Source organism: Netta rufina, assembly GCF_964035555.1.
Source record: "Netta rufina genome assembly, chromosome: 9".
In the NCBI taxonomy this organism is placed as follows: Eukaryota; Metazoa; Chordata; class Aves; order Anseriformes; family Anatidae; genus Netta; species Netta rufina.
In genome coordinates this window covers 18,053,878-18,071,049 of record NC_140132.1, presented here as the reverse complement: position 1 = coordinate 18,071,049, position 17,172 = coordinate 18,053,878, and the positions used below count along the sequence as shown (strand labels likewise).

Below are 17,172 nucleotides of genomic sequence, written 5' to 3'. Positions count from 1 at the left end.
ACAGTGTGGTTACCTACCACGTGAGCTAGGGAAATAACACGTCTGTTTACATCTGGAAGAACCAGGCCCAGGAGAGGGGAAGTGTGTTTACAATGTCAGGGAACATTTAGATGCAGAAAGTATGAGTTCTGTTCTGTGATTTGTAGGGGTCTGCCCTGTCATGATTAGAAATACCCTCCTGCAGAAGACTTTTTGCCTTTTTTTTCCCCTTTTGCTTTTAGCTCCAGTTTCCAGTTACCATTTGTAGCACCTGACCTTTTCAATAACTTTTTGTGTGACTGTGTAGTGTTTCTAACTGGTGAACTGATCTGGCATTAAATCATTTCTCTGTCTATTTATTGTGGGGTGATTTTTTCAGCTGAGTAATTGGATCCATACATAGTGAAAATGCATTTTAATTTGCTGGAAATATTTGCTTTTTAGTTAATGCATTCCACCAAAATCTCAGACTTTGATAGATATTCAGAGACTGGGCTGAATTTTCTATTCTAAATTAAGCACACCCACAGTGGAAGAAGGTAGACAAATTTTAGATAACTGAAGTGTTTGTGGTTCTGCCATCTGATCTGTAATGTTTGTGCACCTCTGCCACCTGAAAATTGCACTCAGCAGCGCTGTGCAGTTAACATACTATGCACAGAGAATAACAGAACGGCTTTATTGCGGATTCTCTCAGCTTTCCCCATTACCTTATTCAGCAGAACAGCCTGCTAGTGATGGACTGCTGGCAATATTACTTTGATTCAAGAAACTGACAGGTGAAACAGGCTCCTTTATTTTATTTTGTTTTTTAAAAGATACACTTCAGGAAATCAGAGAAATATTATTTCAGATATCTAAGAAAGGCATCCTGGCACTACGTTGGCTTGCTTTTGTTTCGCACATACTGAGATTTTTCATGTAGTTTCCAAATTTTTTGAGTAATTGTTTTAAACCTAATATAGTGAGAAGTGATGCAGTGGTTGACTGTGTGCTTCCAGCAACGTGAGGCAGGCGAGATAGTCGTGGTTGTAACTTCTACAGCAGCAGGCTGTTGACTTGCCTGGTCCCTTTGCTAGACTGGTTCTGAATCATTGGTGCCATGCCTGATTTATGTTTTTGTCAAATATGCAAAAGATATGCAAACTCAAAGTACTTATATATGGTCTTAGGTCCCCAGAAGTGCTGGTGACCTACTTGAGTATCTTAGCTAAAAGAACAGGAGCTTTTGCCTCTTAGATCTTATAAATCTCAAAAGGCAATAATTTTCTGTTTTTCTCTGTATCCCTTCTAGAGAGGATCCACCGATACTTGAACTATGGTAAAGCATCTGAAAGATCAAAGCTCGTCTCTTCATTTTGGGGAGGTGCTGAAATTTCTATTGTAGGACTGATATTATCTACAGCAGAAGGCAAGAGATCCTCATTTGTGAATTCTCGGGGAAAGCTAGAAGGAAGTGATGGGTCCATAATTGTTTTCCAGGGGGTTCCAGGACATCTGGGGAGAGGAGATTCCGGGCGATCTGGCAACCCATCAAGAAGATCTACTGGTTCTGCAGGAGTACCAGTTTCCTTTCTTGTAACCTCTGAGTTAACCAGCTCTGATGCTGTTTCAGCATTGAGTGATGGGAAGGTTTCCTTTTGATTAAAAACCCTTTCACTGGATTCCTCAGAAGATTCAGATTTGGGATGTTTATGCTTACCATTTTTACTGTTTTTTCGATGCTTGCACCCGTGGCTGCTTCTGTGCCCACAGTCAGTTTCCTGCCTGTGCCTTCTGGCAGACTCATCATCCTTTTTAAACCCATGCCCGTGTTTATGCCTGTGTTTATGCCCATGTTTATGGCCGTGTTCACCTTCACCTTCTTGCTGCTCTCCATCATCTTTTGTTACTTTGCCAGGTGCTTGACTTTCTTCTTCATTTCTATCAGATGATGGAGCTTGACCCATCTGTGGTAGCGCAGCAAAGCTTCGGAAAGGAGTGAATCCTGGAGGTCTTCGTAGAAGTGTACTCTGAAAAACATTGCAGTATCAGCTGTGTTCGTTACATGAACAAGAGCAAGAGCTTCAGACTTGGGGAATTTCTTGGGGAAAGACTGAATGCCTGGTGAAAACATGAGTTTTGTTTCTGAAACAAAGTGTCTGATCCTTACTTATCTAACTGCAAATCAGGGTTGTTTAGTAGGAGCTAAATTTGAAAGATGTTAAGGCTACAATATTTTAATGGAAACAAAAGAGAGCCATTTATTAGTTGATATATAATGAATGAATAGATAGTGATGAAGGTTCTGAGCAGAGTGAAGTTGCTGAATATGAATGCAGGTTAATTAGGTTCACTTTATTCAGTATGTCTTCTTGATCAGGGAGCATGGGGATCCCCGGATTTATTTAAAAACAAACAAAAACCTGCAATCAAATACATTTTTGGCAATGAATTACAAATAATAATTAAAAGAAGTTGATGGGGCTTAATACTTCAGAACTTAAGTGATAATGCATAGGAGCAGTCAACGGACAATGTTCTCACTGCTCTGTTGCCTTTTTTTGTATTCCTGTAATCACTGTGTTGTCCACTGTCTCACGTTACAGCAAAACTGACTTTGATGTCACAAGCTGCTGAGGTTAGGGGGTGAGAGGGAAAGTGTGGCATTGCTGAGGTCTTTAAAGGAACAATGAATTCCTTTATTTTTGGTACAAAGTAGGGGATCATTTGGCATGGGGAAATACTTTAAAGTCTTTGTTCTATTCTCTTCATTACCAATTATCATAAGTAATCATACCATTGGCTGGCCTTCAGAGCAGTTAACCTTGGCAGAGGTTTTATTCTCCCATGGGACCACATAAATTTGTGCATCACAGTACAATAGTGGCTGTTGACAAAACAAAAAAAAATCTTAAGGCGACAACAGAAAAGAGGAGTGCACACAAAAATATTAATTTTTAATAATACTTTTAAATACTAGAAATTTTACTTGGATACCAATGAAATCTGTCTTACTGATGGAGAGGTCTGTATTGAGACAGAAAACTGCTTAGCTTTTTGAGGTTATAGGATGCATCAGCTTTGGATTGGAGATTGGATCTTAAAAGACTGGGTTGTTCATGCCCAGCACTTTTGGAGCATTATTTAATCTTCAAGATATTCCTAAAAAATATTGTTTGGTGATCATATTACCTCTACTAAAATTTCAGGAAATTGGGGAGGAGGAAGGAGAAGCAATTTTTTTTTCTAGGTAATGCCAGCTGTACTAACAGTTTTAACTCTCGGAGGTAAGCACTGTTCATATGGTGGGAAAAAGAAGTGGAAATAAGGCTTTTCTTTCTCAAATAGCTCCTGCACCAATGCTTTCCAGGCCCATCAACATTACTTTCCATTGTCTGGAACAGATTTTCAAATTATCAGCAGCACATACTCCAGAAGCATAATTCCTTTGTGCACCAGTAACGCTAAAATCTCCAGCTTTCCTCAGCTGAAAGTGCCATAGGTTCAGGAGCACTGCAGTCATTTCTTACTGCAATAGCCTCCTTTCTTTGATTCTTTAGTATCATAATAAAGTCCCTTTTGCTTTACAATGAGCACTACAATACTGCAGTTGGAGTGACTCAGTTTAAGCTTCATGTTTTACTGCCATTGTCACTGGTTTGGAGTTAACAAACACCCGAAGGTATCCTTGTTGAAGCAAAAATTTACTGGGAGAGGTAACAGAAATCAGGATCAGATGCAAGTTTACTTCGTGTGCTTACCAGTTCCTGTGCAAATGAATTTGTCCATTAGGAACATTACAATTGGCAACATCCTCATTACTTACACTGTTGGTTGTGGCTTCACAGTTTTCATGAAGCTTTTCAAACTCATTCTTTGAACAGTTTGTCTTCTGGACTCTAAATATTAGATGGTAGATTTGTCCTGCAACCACCTGAAAAATCAGCAAGAAGGCTTTCTGTGGTAAAGGCATTTTTATTGAAAAGGGTTCAGAGAAAAGATGGCTTTCTACAAGCTTATACTACTTGTAGTCTATACGACCTGACCCCTGGGACAACATATGTTAAGAACGATATTAAAATATTTGACAGCAAACCTGTCTGCTTCTAATCAACTCATGTATTTATTCCAGTTCCCATTCTCAGAAATTCCAGCATAGTAACTGTAGGAGGGAGAGAGAGGTCAGAATATCGGGCCCACAGTTTTGGCTTTGTTTTATTGGATGCCTGTCGTAATTTATTAATAACAAATGAAATCATTAGAGACACTACTGCGGGGAGCCAAATATGATGTAAGAAGAGTTGAATGTTAGTAAAATGAAGTGCGTGGTGAATAGGCTCAGTTGAATATAAATGCTTTTGCCAAATGAATTAAGGAGAGAAACCTCATTGTTTGAAGAGTGTGCCTGGTACAAGCTGTCTTAGTATTTTTACACAGCCTGAGATAATGTATCTTGCTTTAGAGACAGCAGGAGAAACATGAAATTGTCTTTTTAAGTCCCTTTTTAAAAATTATGTGTGTTAATATTGATCATGATGTGAAACATGAGAAGGAAAAATGTTTAAATGATGAAAAGGCAGAATTGTTATTAGTAAGATAAGTTATTTGGAAAAACTTATGTAGGCTTCTAGTGCATTCTCCAGTGGTACTGCTCATGCTCATGACAAGATCTTAAGAAAGTATTTTCTGAACTTCTTCACTGTTTTATCTTCAATTCTTTCCTAAACTTCTATTTTGATATGTTTGGACAGTAAAGTAGGCAAACAGAAATGCTGACCAGTATTATCCTCTTGGTATCTTGTTGTTTAGCTGCATTTATCTGTGTATCTCGTTATGCACAGATGTTTTCTTGTGAGCCTAGTTGGAGTATTATTAGCAGCAGAATTAGTGTATGAAATAACAGATTTATGAGGGGAATTGGGAAGCCCCATTTCTTGGAGCTTATAGCTACTGTAGATGATGCCTAAAATAACATACAGAGTATTGGTGTTGTGGATCAAGTGAGTAGTTTTGCCTAATAAATCTTTTCTACTTTTAAAAAGTCTATGGAATGTCACAAAGGCTGATTAAAAGGGGTACTGATACAGAAATCTGATAGGCAGCAATTATGTTTAAAGAAAAAAAATCAAGGACTGGAGATGTTTCAATCCAAGCCAAGGTGGATTAAATTTCACCAGAAAAAGTGTGTAGATCCCTCAGTTACCACGCATATCAAAATATAAAGATAAACAGTATTTGAAATTGAAATATTAACATTAGCTAACACTCAGCTCAGACCAGTAACACTGCCGGGTCTGTTCTTCATTTCTGTGGCATATGGAGAATCAGTTCTAAAAGGAAGAGTGACTCCCAACCTGCACTGTTGCTGATTCTATTACTCCAGCTTTATAGTAGAAGTCATCGTTGGTCTCTGAGTTATACTTCTCCATAGAAACCTTCAGCAGTTCCTTCAGTTCTGGACTGTCATTGGGGATAGCCCTTGGACAACCAGCACAAATGAGAGTGGGAGGATTTACCATGTCTTCAGCTGCAAGAAACCAACAGATTTCAAATCTAAGGAACAGAAGTTTCAACATAAATAGATGTAGGCTGGGAAAAACAGTTATTCTTAAACCCCTGCCTTCTGGCAAACTTCAGATTTGAGTCTATCAAATTAAGCCAAAATAGATTTGCGTTTTATATGGTCAACATTATTATATCTTGGCTATCTCAAAAAGCACATAGTGTCACATTGGATACGTAACAGAAAAACAAGAATTGTGTTTACTGACTGCAAATAGCTAGCAAATAAAGGCAGGGAATAGCTACACGTATGGAAGAACCTGAAGCAGGGAAAACAAGTGGTGCATGATACTGGCAATTAATGGGTGCGTTGAAGAATATCATTATAATTTATGGGAGAAAAGCAAACCAATGGGTAATGGGTGAGAATGCAGCACTTCCTGCATAGAGTAACACTGTACTCCCTGTTCTAAAGCCCTGAAGCTGTCACAATCTGTGTCCAAATAGATGGCTACAGGAAAAAGTGACAGTAAGAAACCATCTGGGGGTTTGATTGTAATGAACTTAAAATTCGAAGTATCTTACTTACCGGGGGAAAAGAAGACAACCTCTAATGTACGAAATTTAAGTAAAACTATGCAGTATGGAACAAATAATGGTAGTATCGATAGCTGAATTACCAATTTTGGACAATATCCTAATGTCCCCAGCTCCTTTGCCTTTCAAAAGAATACATTAGAACTCTTCGGAAGGTTAGATGGAGTTACTTATTTAATGTGATTTTAACTTGGTTGTGTCTGTGATAGAGAAGGAATTAATTTTTGTAGGAAGTAATACTCTGAGTTTGTATCTGCTAATCTGTAAATGAGAGTCAGCAGCCAGCTCCATGTCATAGCAATAGGGCAGTACAGAAATGATAAAATAAAACTTTCATTTGCATATGGGATAGTTGTAGGAAGTCAAAAACATTCCATGGTAATACTTCATTAAGAGGCGGTGCCATTTTATCTCAGACTAATTGCTTTCTCTTGTTATTATCTGTTCTTATCACTTGCATTTTTATCTTTTTTATGACTGAAAAACAATGAAATTGTAGAACTCTCAGAACTGATAGCACCAATTACATACCTGGAAACTTGCACTGGCTTGCAACGTCTACAATCTCTGCCTGAATGCTTTCATAAGCTTTGGCATCACATTTACCTATACGCTGGAATAACATTAAAAAAAAGGTCCTTATTATTTAGAAATAATGAACAAGCTCACATCCTAATAGCTTCTTGCTAACGAAGTCAAGCATACTGCTGATAAATCCTTCCTTCGATATCCTGGAAGCAAGCAGCCTGACAGACGATTTGCAAAGCCAATAAATGGTCAGGGTTTAAAAAGACCGCTCAGAGAAAATAAAACCATAAAGGAGAAGCTGAAGAAACTATTTGTATGTATTCCAAAGAAAGGGAGAGGTTTACAAACCAGAATCCTGTTTTGTGGAGAACTCACTGGAATTTGTCTCAAACTGTAAAAACCAAAAGGAATATTACACAACTATTAAATCAAACACTACCGAGTTTCTGGGTCTGCTTGTATTCATCCCAGTGCTCTAAGGGAATTGTGGTAGATGATGTGCTTAAGATTGCCGTGGTATTTTTTTTATTTAACTGGAAGAAAAAAAATGTGATCCTGTTCTTTTTTACATGTCATAAACCCATAAAACTTATGTCTGTACCCTTCAAATTATTTGAAATTAGAATAAGGAAAGAATTAAGGGGCATGAATACATCAAAGGGAGTCGGGTTTATTGTTGTAGACAAGGGTTGTATTTTGTAGATTTGTCAAAGTTCTTCAAAAGGATCGACAAAAGTGGGTAGAGACCTGCCTTGTTGATAATGTATGCTTATGTTTTCAGAGAAGTTTCAACGAAATCTCTTATCAAAGACTCTAAAGGAAAGAAATTAACTGTAGAATAAGAGGAAAGGCCCTTGCAAGGATAAATAACCAGTTAAAATACATAAAACAGCATAGGGCTAACGATCAGTCTCACAGAGAAAGGAATTTAAGAGCTGGGTGGCACAGGGGTTTGATCTGGCAGAAGGAAATTAATGTAGAGAAATGTAAAGTGGCGCACATGGAGAAACCCATCCTAACACCATGCTAGGCACTGAGCTGCCTGTTGTGATTCAGGATCTTAGGGCTAAGATACTTGAAAATGTCATCCATGCAAATGTCTGCCTTGTAGTTTATAGACAGTTACCTATAAACCTGGATTTAATCTTCATTAGCTAAGTAAGGCTGTAAATACATATAAATAAGTATTTGAGTCAGAGCTCAACCATTATTTTTTAAGATATTTTTGTGATAAACAGGTTTTGAAGATTACTTACGCCTTGAGAAATGGTTTTGCACTCTGTAGTTAACTCCTGAAATTGTGCCTTGGAGCAATTTGTCTCCTTAATTTCATATTTGATTACGTAATTCCATCCAGCTACCACCTGGAACAGATATTTAGGAGATATGTGTTATGTAAACTAATACAAACTCAGAAGTTAAACTATGAAATTCAATCAGCAAAGAAAACAACTCCACCCTTTTAGAATCACATCAAGCCATACAGTGATCATGGCAAATACAAACCCAAAAAGTGTTGTCCTTGTGATACAGGAAGTAAACGAAGTCATGTAGTAATTAGAAATGCAGTTTATGTTCAGATCCTGCTTCTGGCAAGCCTGCAGCCTTGTAATGCATGGTTCCATGCACTTTCTTCCCAAGAATCTGTTCCTTATTACTCCCAGTGACGGGGAGTTGCTCTAGATGGATGACTGCTCTAATGCAGCTTGGCAGTTCCCATGTTCCTGAGTAGGTGACATAGTAAAATAGTACGTGCATAATGTAACTTTACACTGCTGGCACCGTTTGTTATTGAGTGTCCTGCATTTGTCATCTACTTGTAATTCTGTCTGCTTTGGGCTTTCTCCCCTTTTCCTTTTTTTTGTCCAGATTTTTGACCTCTTTCCATTTTCTCTTCAGGAAGCAGTTCTGTTTCCCTCACTGTGGCTATTGATCCTCACCCATGAAATGTCTCCATGTCACAGTGTTGTGTCAGGTAGTATTGGATTAAAAAAAGGGAAATAAGAATCAAATATAGGTGCTTTCCATCACAGATCAGTTAAAGTAGAGGGCTCTGACTAGTCTCTGTTGGCCAGAAATTACTTGATAGCTTAATTTCCAGCTGCTGAATTGCAGTCTCTGTGACATTTGGTCATATGGCTTAAGTGTTGTGTAAGCTTGTCTTTCAGCTAAGAGGATCATTGCCATCAGTAAATAAAGGGAGAACTGTGAATTAAATCATGGGTCAAATTGACATGAGACTAGAAGATGCTTTTTGGCTAAGCAAATATGTACACCTTCAAAGAAAATGGTTTGTAGCTGGTGTCAGGTTATTATAAGCTAGTTAAAAAACAAATTAGAGGCTTTGCTTTCCAGCAACATCACACCAAGAGAGTCTTTCATGGGGAAATAACTGTTGCATGGCATACTAGATAACAAGGAATTTCTGCAACCTGAGCATTCACTTCTTGCAAAGCAGATATTCCTCTGTGCAGAAATCTTTCAGCCAGTGACATGCTGACTTCTTGTTTTTTCACAGACATTTTTTCCTTTATTTGGTTTAGCTATCCTGTAGTGGATATCAGCTACTGACATACAGATCCTATTGTATTGCCAAAATGTAGGCACCTGCTACTCTTTGAGAGGCTGTAGAGGATTTGAGACATCTGCACAGGCTGGCATAGCCCCTAGGAGAGGCCTGTTCCTGCTGGAGCTTCAGGGAGAAGGCAAGAGGAATACTCGAGAACATCTGAGATGACACAAGATGCCTGTGTCAGCACTGAGTAAAAACAAACTGGTGCTGAACACTGGTTAATTGCAGCTGCAGAGAAAGTGTTTAAAATCAGTTTGTAAAGTTGACAACTCTGGAAATTCAGTAGGTTAACAGTTCTAGATTTCTTACAAATGGAGTTATTTACATGGTCTACACTCTATGTGCGTTCCATTCACTTCTGTTAAGAAATGTAAAGCACCTTAAAATCAGAAATGAATACATAAAACAAACAAAATACCTTTTTTCTTTTTTCTTTTTTCTTTTTTTTTTTTTTTAACATGTAGAGAAAAGTCCCGTACAGACCTGTCTTTTAGCTTCCTTGATTTCCACAAGTTTAAAGAGGCTGACTTCATTGCTGTGCTTGTTGAATTTCTGAATGGCTCGCTTCAGAATTTCTGATACTTGTAAGGTGTCGCTCGCTATATCATTAAAGCATCCAAGACAAACAGCCTGAGAATGCGTTACCTTGGGTGGAACTGGAAAAGAAAGAAACCAAAAACATGCAGGGCTTCATGTAAAGAAGCCTCAGGTTTTAATTTTTCATGTCTGGGAACGAAAGAGAAGGTTCAATGAGCAAGAGTCTTTCCTGCTTTTAATAAGAGCTATCAGCAAAACCCAGATTTCAGTTCCAGGACCTGCAAAGACATTCACTGTATTTAGATGCTTGCTTCTTATTTGGATCCATCAGCGAACTTAATTCAGAGGAGTAAATGAGTTCAGGAGCCATGAGATCTCTGAAGGACCTTCCAGGTAGTTTTGGCACCACCAAGGAGGGGTCATCCCTCATCCAACTCGGGAAGAAATCAGTGGAGGTCACAACTAAAAGAGATGTTCTTCAGGTCCTTCAGAGCTCACCTACTGTGTGCAGCTGCTTCCTCTGCTCACAATATTTCAGGAGGAGGATTTGGACAAGAGCATTTTGGCTCAGCCATGTGAACTGCCCTGACTTTGAGCTTCTTAGGGACTGTAGATGTTTGTTGCCTGAACTCTCCCTGCTAGTCACTTTGGCTGCCAGTTACCACTTCGTGTTACCCTCAGGCTTAACCAACTTGGTTGTCGATAGGCAAGTTTGATGGGGATTCTGTTTCCTTCTACTAATCCTATTAACTCTCTTTCCTTTCTGGTAATCATGGATTGGATTTTCATAAATTAATTTTATAGTTCAGTACATAAATTAATTTCATGATTCAGTGAGCTTGGGAATCAAAGTGGGACATTGTGTGGTCTCTGTGGAATTGAAATAAAGTTTGTGTGCCTGATCCTTGGCTGGCAAAAAATGGCTTTAATGCAGTTATGCCAGCTCGGAACCAGCCAGGGAACCAGTCCAGGGTCAGTATATATATGTTACAGAAAAATTATGCTGTTTTCAGGGAGTAATCACCAAGAAGATAATACAACAGTACACCCAGTTCTAAAAGGACTACGCTCTCAACATTTTTACACATTTTTATAAAAGCTGAGCAAATGTATATGTTTTTTTCAGTTGCTATAATGTGGTAACAAGATGAGCTTCTTATGCTGAATCTGTGATTATTTTTTTTTTAATAAATCATACATGATTTTTTAGCTTACTAAAAGATCCAAATGCTAATTTCCCATGCAGTCTGTGAGATTCATGCACCTTTTGTTGGCAACTAGATGTCACCATTGCCCTACAAATGTATTTGAAACCAAGTGGCCTTTATGCAGTAGTAGAGCATGGAGTTAGTGTGTACTGCGGTTCCTAGAAAGACACTGATTGTAGTTACAGACGTGGTAGCTTTAAACAAGTTAATAAGGAACAAAAACCAGAGATAACCTGCCAAACATTTCAGAAGTCACGGTAAATATTTTTGTAGTTAATATGTACTTAGCTCAATGCTACCAGTTAGATGGATATTTTAAAACTAGTTTGGATTTGTCTTACACGAATGCTAGTTATAGATACATAAAGATCTCAGTTGCAAAGCTTTCAAACAACGTGACTTGCTTTTGATAAATAAAATTACTCTGTGAACATAATAGTCATATATGAATGTCTCATAGGCAAGAAATGTAGTACTTGTTAAGGTCTAAAATATACCACAGTTTCTCTCTTACTTGTTTCCATTCCTACTGGATTTTATTATTTATTAAATAAAAAATGCAGTTGGGACTAGATTATTTTTTAAGGTAAGATTTAACAGAAATGAAATCGTCACTTTTAGTTTGGAGAAAATTAAGATACAGTTCTGTCATAATTGTTTCCCTATTCATTTCTGGTCCAATTTCATACTTGAATAAGTAAGGACAGAAATTTGAAGTGTGATAAGAGGTATCTAATCTCTAGGTTACTGATGTGCTTTTTGGTCTAAAGCAAATTAATCCAACTTGGTATAATTCTGATGTTTAAAGCAACTTACTACACACCCAAATGCCACTTTAGATCACCAGGTAATGAGGTTGTCTCCATAGACAGAAGAAGTTACCTCTGCTTCGCTGACTTAGCTTATACATGCATACAAGTGAAGTGAAATTGTTACCTTTAACATGTAGTTGCTTATGCAAGATGATTTATGAGTGTCTGAACAGAATGATGAGGAGCTCCTATCTTGAAGATTTCCTGAAAGCCTCAGTACGATGTTTTCCCCGTTCTTATTTGTCAAAGTACTTTTTGAATGCTGTCCCCAAACAATTACGTACCTGGAACAATTTGGCAATCTTGCGAAACATTACTTGTTCCTTCAACATTATTAATGTGAACTTGAGCTGTGCATTCTCCTGTTTTCTGCAAATACATATGACAACATTTGTCTTAAGATTGCTTGATGAAGAAAAATACTGTGCTATATATTTCTCTAGCTGTTGAGCAAAGCTGACAGTTGCAAGTTCAGTTTGGGAAACAAGTTGATATGTACATTTGTAGTTATGTCAAATTTGCTGTTTTGTTCCTGGTAAAGGATCTGTTTTGTTGTTTGTGAGGAGAGCAGAGGATGAACTGAGCACGTAATTTGGAAGATAGCTTTGTATCATGGTTGATGCATGTTAATAAACGAAGAATTTACAGTCAGCATAAAGGAAGTGAACACATCCTCATAAATAAATCTAGGTAAATACATAATTTAAGGAATTTCCTCTCTGCTGATACAATATATACAACAATGATTGTGACGTTCCACATGGATTCACATGCTGTGGTCACTCTCAGCCCTTTCTTTGCATGTGTACAGCGTGACATAGCAGTGACCTGCTGGCTATGTGTAGCGTTCCTGCACGCTACGTGGGCCTGACTGCACCTCCTCTCTAGGTGCTCTGCAGTAGCATGAGCCAGACAGGCTTTGCACTGCTCTCTGGTAAATGTTCTGCCACAGTGGCTTCCATATCAGTGGTTTTGTTGGTGCCAATATGAAGACAGTTTGGTTATGCAAGTTTGCATCAGACACAAACACCAGAGAGTTTGACAGCCCTCACACTCTCGTTGTGCAAGTATTTTCTGTTGGATTTATTGTGAACCTTCATTCTGAAGCTCTGAAATGATCCCTTCTGCTGATATTTAGGATTTCAATGGTAAACTCACAAATATTAGTGGTTAACTTCAGGGTTGTAAACAGTTCTGTACTTTAGTCCTATCAGCTCTCAAAAGCCACAGAGCTACTGAAGTTTAATTCTATATTATTTCCCAGGAGACTGCAGTCCTGGCCATTACACTGATGCTTCTCTACAGAGAACCTTTAAAAAGTTTAGACACTTACTGCTTCTGCAGATGCTTTGTAATCACAATCCTGCCAGGGTTTGTTCTCCTCAGCGGCACAAGTGGTCTCTTGTATTCGATACTTCACGTGGAGTTGTTTGTCAGGACCTACCTGGATGAAAACAATATACAAGTCATCATTTGCACGGTGATAAATCTGGACATCAGTGAAAAGATAAGAGCTTTAAGGGGTAAATACTATCCTATCCTGGCAATGCCCAGCCTGCCTTCACATCAGGGTACTTCACATCAGGTAACAGGGTACTGATGCTGCCCTTCCAAACTGGGGGAAAGGGGCAAGGGGGGGCTCCAGAGCCAGCCTTTGGCTGTACTTGCAGTTTTTCTATAGGCATTAAAGGCTGAGCTGCTCTTAGGGGTGGTCTCAGGAATTCCATAAGATGAAATACAGACAAACTGTTCAGTAAAGTTTGGCCTGATCAGTGGAAGCGTTTCTGATGTTGGTAAATAAGTAGGGGGCATTTTCTCCTCGCCATAAACAGAGCAGGGAATTGCCTACAGGGAACGTTAACACACTGCAATATTTGTGGTTCTTCCTTCAGAGGACATACAAAGCCAGAAGTTCCTAGTAATTTACTGCCACTAAAAATGCTCTGCTAGCGTACTATTTCAAACACAGGCAATTGCTGTACTTTAATATTAATTCTCCTAGCAGTATCATTTAAGGATAATGAAGCGGTACCAAGAAAGAGAAGCTGAGTTGACATGGGTGGAGTATTTACACTGATGTAGGTGAAGACAGAACTATATTTTGTGTTCTTTCAGTTCCTGTTGTGTATTGCTACACCTCTGTAGTATACCTAAGTAGAGGTATGCGATGTGATGGCTGCAGGCTGTAAAACAGGATGAAAGGGTCTCTAAAAATATAATGGACTTAATCCTCAGCAGGTGTAAACTGACATTTATGGAGCTGCATCAGATTATACTGTCTGGGATGTGGATTTAAAGAGCCAAATTGTGTTGTCTGTTACAGTTTTCTAAACCTGGAATAAATCAGTTCAGTGAATAAATGAAACACGTGAGAAAAGACATTGTTTCTGCATGTTATTTGTTGTTGGTTTATTTCATTATTATTATGAACAGTTATGTCTTTAACTGGGGCAGGTTCAGTCTTCCACCAGTCAGCTTTTATGTTTTATTACCTTATCAATAATGAATGTACATGAATATGTAATAACCAGCTATTTAATTAATGCATTCAAGATTGTGAGACTAGCAATGAGTAAAATCTATACCCTTTTTAGAAAAGAATGTACAATATGAAGAAAGCTCTCTTGTAGATTCCTTTTCTCTGTTTTTTCTTAACATCACAGTCTGATCAGTGATTCAAAGTAATAATTCGTTTCCACCTCACATCTTTTAAGAAAAGGCAATATATTGGGAGAAGGAAAGATGAATAATACTTGCAATAAATATGTATTCTTAAACATAGAACGTTATTTAAGGTAAAATACTGAAAATAACTTCTGTCCTTTGGAGGAGGAAGCGGTGTTATAGCCCTACTAGAAGGAAGCAAGAAAGAAGTTGGTGTTACAGCTGTGATATAAAGATGTTTGCATTTGGCTGCCTTTATGCATGTAGTTCTGTGATAACAGTGGGATTATTCATTTGTTTAATATTAATTATACTAAGGGCTTGACAGACTTTAGTCTTTGTCACTACAGGCTATGATCTCCCCACTTTGAAAACAGTGAAACCAGAGGATAGGTGCCAAGAGGTGTGGGTGGTTTCCTGTAAGGCATTTAGCAATTCATGTCCCCTTTCTGAGGTCAACTTCTATCTGGGTAAAAAAAAAAGTGCCTTGTGACTCTGGAGTGCAAAATATTCTTTCTGACACTGGGTTTCTTGTGTTTTGCATCTGAAAATCCAATTCAGTAGAAAAAATGCTAATGTTGTTTTCGAGTAAAGTAATGCTTGTCATTATTATGGTAATACCATTTTTGTATGCCTCTCAGAGGTAAATACTCTTTGTTAGATTAACTCTGTACAGAAGGACTCCAGGCAAAAGATCATGTTTCGTTCTTTTTTTCTTCTGTAATTTTAGCTGTCACCCTGTTTGACTAAAATATCACCTAGTGCCTTTAGATACATCTGACTTAGAACTAGTATCAATCAAATATCACAAACAATGTATTCACAGTACTGCTGAGCTTTATCAGGTCATTCTTTCTTTTCTTTTTTTTTTTTTTTTTAAATGCATGACACTAGCAATTCAAGATAACATCCAGGTTTTTTTAATAACCACTGATCTGAAGAACCTTACTGATGATAGAGAGAGGTAAGATTCCCAAAGAAAGGAAAAAACTGAATGGACAAGTAAGATGCATTTTATTAGTAGTATAAGTTTCCTATTATCTAGTCCTTGCATTAATAAGCAATTCACCAGCACCACCGCTCCATTGATAAGAACATCCCTGCTTGTCATGGTGACAAATATCTCACCATGCAAGCCATTTCTTTTATTTTTTTAAACTTTTTTTGCAAGACATTTTGCTGTCACACTTGCTATATTTTGTGAATAAGACGGAACAAATCTGATTAAGAGCGCATAAACAATTCCAACATGTTTTTTTTTTGTGAAGTCTACTTACTGTTCTCTTGGCTTCCATCACCATGTACAGAGCAAATTGATTACCAGAAGTGCTGTCTCCATTATATTTCTTCAGTGCTGTGTCAACAGCTTCGAAGACATCAGGGTTATCACAGTCCAAAAACTCAAATGGAAGAGGGGTGGCTCTGCTAGAAAGAAAACTACAGCAGAGTGCTAGCACAATGAAAGGTTTCATAACTGGACAAAAAAAAGGCCCCCTGAATGAGAAGGCTTGTTAAAAAGCAAATGGAAAAGGAATGCCTGACAAGGATTTAGTTACCTCTTCTATTTTTCAGGACCAATAGCAAAGTAAACAGAACGAGCAGTTGCTGGGGTTGGTTAGTTCTCATCGTGCCCTGTTTATACTGCAAATAAACTTCTGAGTTTCTCTAAACAAACTTTGTGTGGGCACCAGAATGACACCAAGGTTATCCACCTGCCATCAAGATAACAGCTAACTGGCTGCAGCTGGACGCGGGTTTAGACTGAGCACAATGACCCCTGAGCAAAGGAGAAAGCAGTGTTTGTGGCTTTCTGGCCTTTATTTTAACACCAAAACTGCTACTTGCAAAGAGCTTTAGGGGGCTTACATAAAACACCCAAGAAGGTCGCAAAGGTAATGAAGTTCTAGTTCTAGACAACAGCACTGTAAATTTTATAGGTGTTCAATGCTCAGACTGAAATAGTTCTGAGAAGTCAGAACATAACTGAAAAAAAAAGTCTTTGGACAGATGCACATCATTAAAGGTCACAAAACTCTTCAACAGCGGCTGATAACCCTCATCCTTCACCCTGCTTTTGGAAGTGACTGTCTTTGCCGTCATGTGGAGGCTACCACTGGACCATGGTTTAGTCAGTCTTCGTAATGTTTTGTTATCATTACCGGTGGGAAAATGATGCCCAAGAACAAGGGCTTAAGGGCTTAATACGTTGCCTGTATTAGGCAGAGCCAGAATTAGAGCTGGCTGGGAACATCTGGCATTTGTTGGCAGTGAAGAGCCCAGATAGCTCTGCTTTGAATCTGTGCACATTTTGGGAATGCCTCAGATCCTGCGTTCTACCTGGGTCTCACTAGAAGTTTGGGTTAAAGAAATTGTGCTTCAGAGACCTTGCGGATGAGCTATGCCAGAAATAAGGGTGTTTGTGGGTGTTTGTACATTATAACGCGTTTATAGAAAAATAGATGGACTTTACTCAGTTACACAAAATGCTCTCCCCATTTTGTTTCTTTTTCTGCAATGTACCTCTCACTCTTTATTTTACTTCATGCTATTAACAAGCTATTTTGAAGAGCAAAATTTTTGGTTTGTTTGTTTTAATTAGCCCCATGTTCTTGCCTGTGATATAGCAGATCTGAACTAACTCTTTGGGGTCCCAGGAACGTCTGAATAGTCTTTATCTTGATGGGGGCTTCAGTATAAAGAGATGTCAGTACCCTTTCTTCCTGCTTCTCCCAACTCAGTTTCCAGTGGAAATATTCAATGATAAAGAAGACATTCACCCGAAAGAGTTACC

General features: G+C 38.3%; 1 protein-coding gene across 1 annotated transcript; it reads right to left on the bottom strand.

Moving 5' to 3' along the window:
• Nucleotides 1-1,295: 1,295 nt before the first annotated feature.
• Nucleotides 1,296-15,853, bottom strand: KNG1 (kininogen 1; the record flags this gene model as incomplete). Its single annotated transcript, XM_084292151.1, has 10 exons — nt 1,296-1,928; nt 2,759-2,848; nt 3,788-3,895; nt 5,316-5,488; nt 6,592-6,673; nt 7,845-7,952; nt 9,644-9,816; nt 12,002-12,086; nt 13,051-13,161; nt 15,659-15,853. 10 exons carry the CDS (start codon nt 15,851-15,853, stop codon nt 1,296-1,298), a joined length of 1,758 nt encoding a protein of 585 aa, XP_084148277.1.
• Between the last annotated feature and the right edge of the window lie 1,319 nt (nt 15,854-17,172).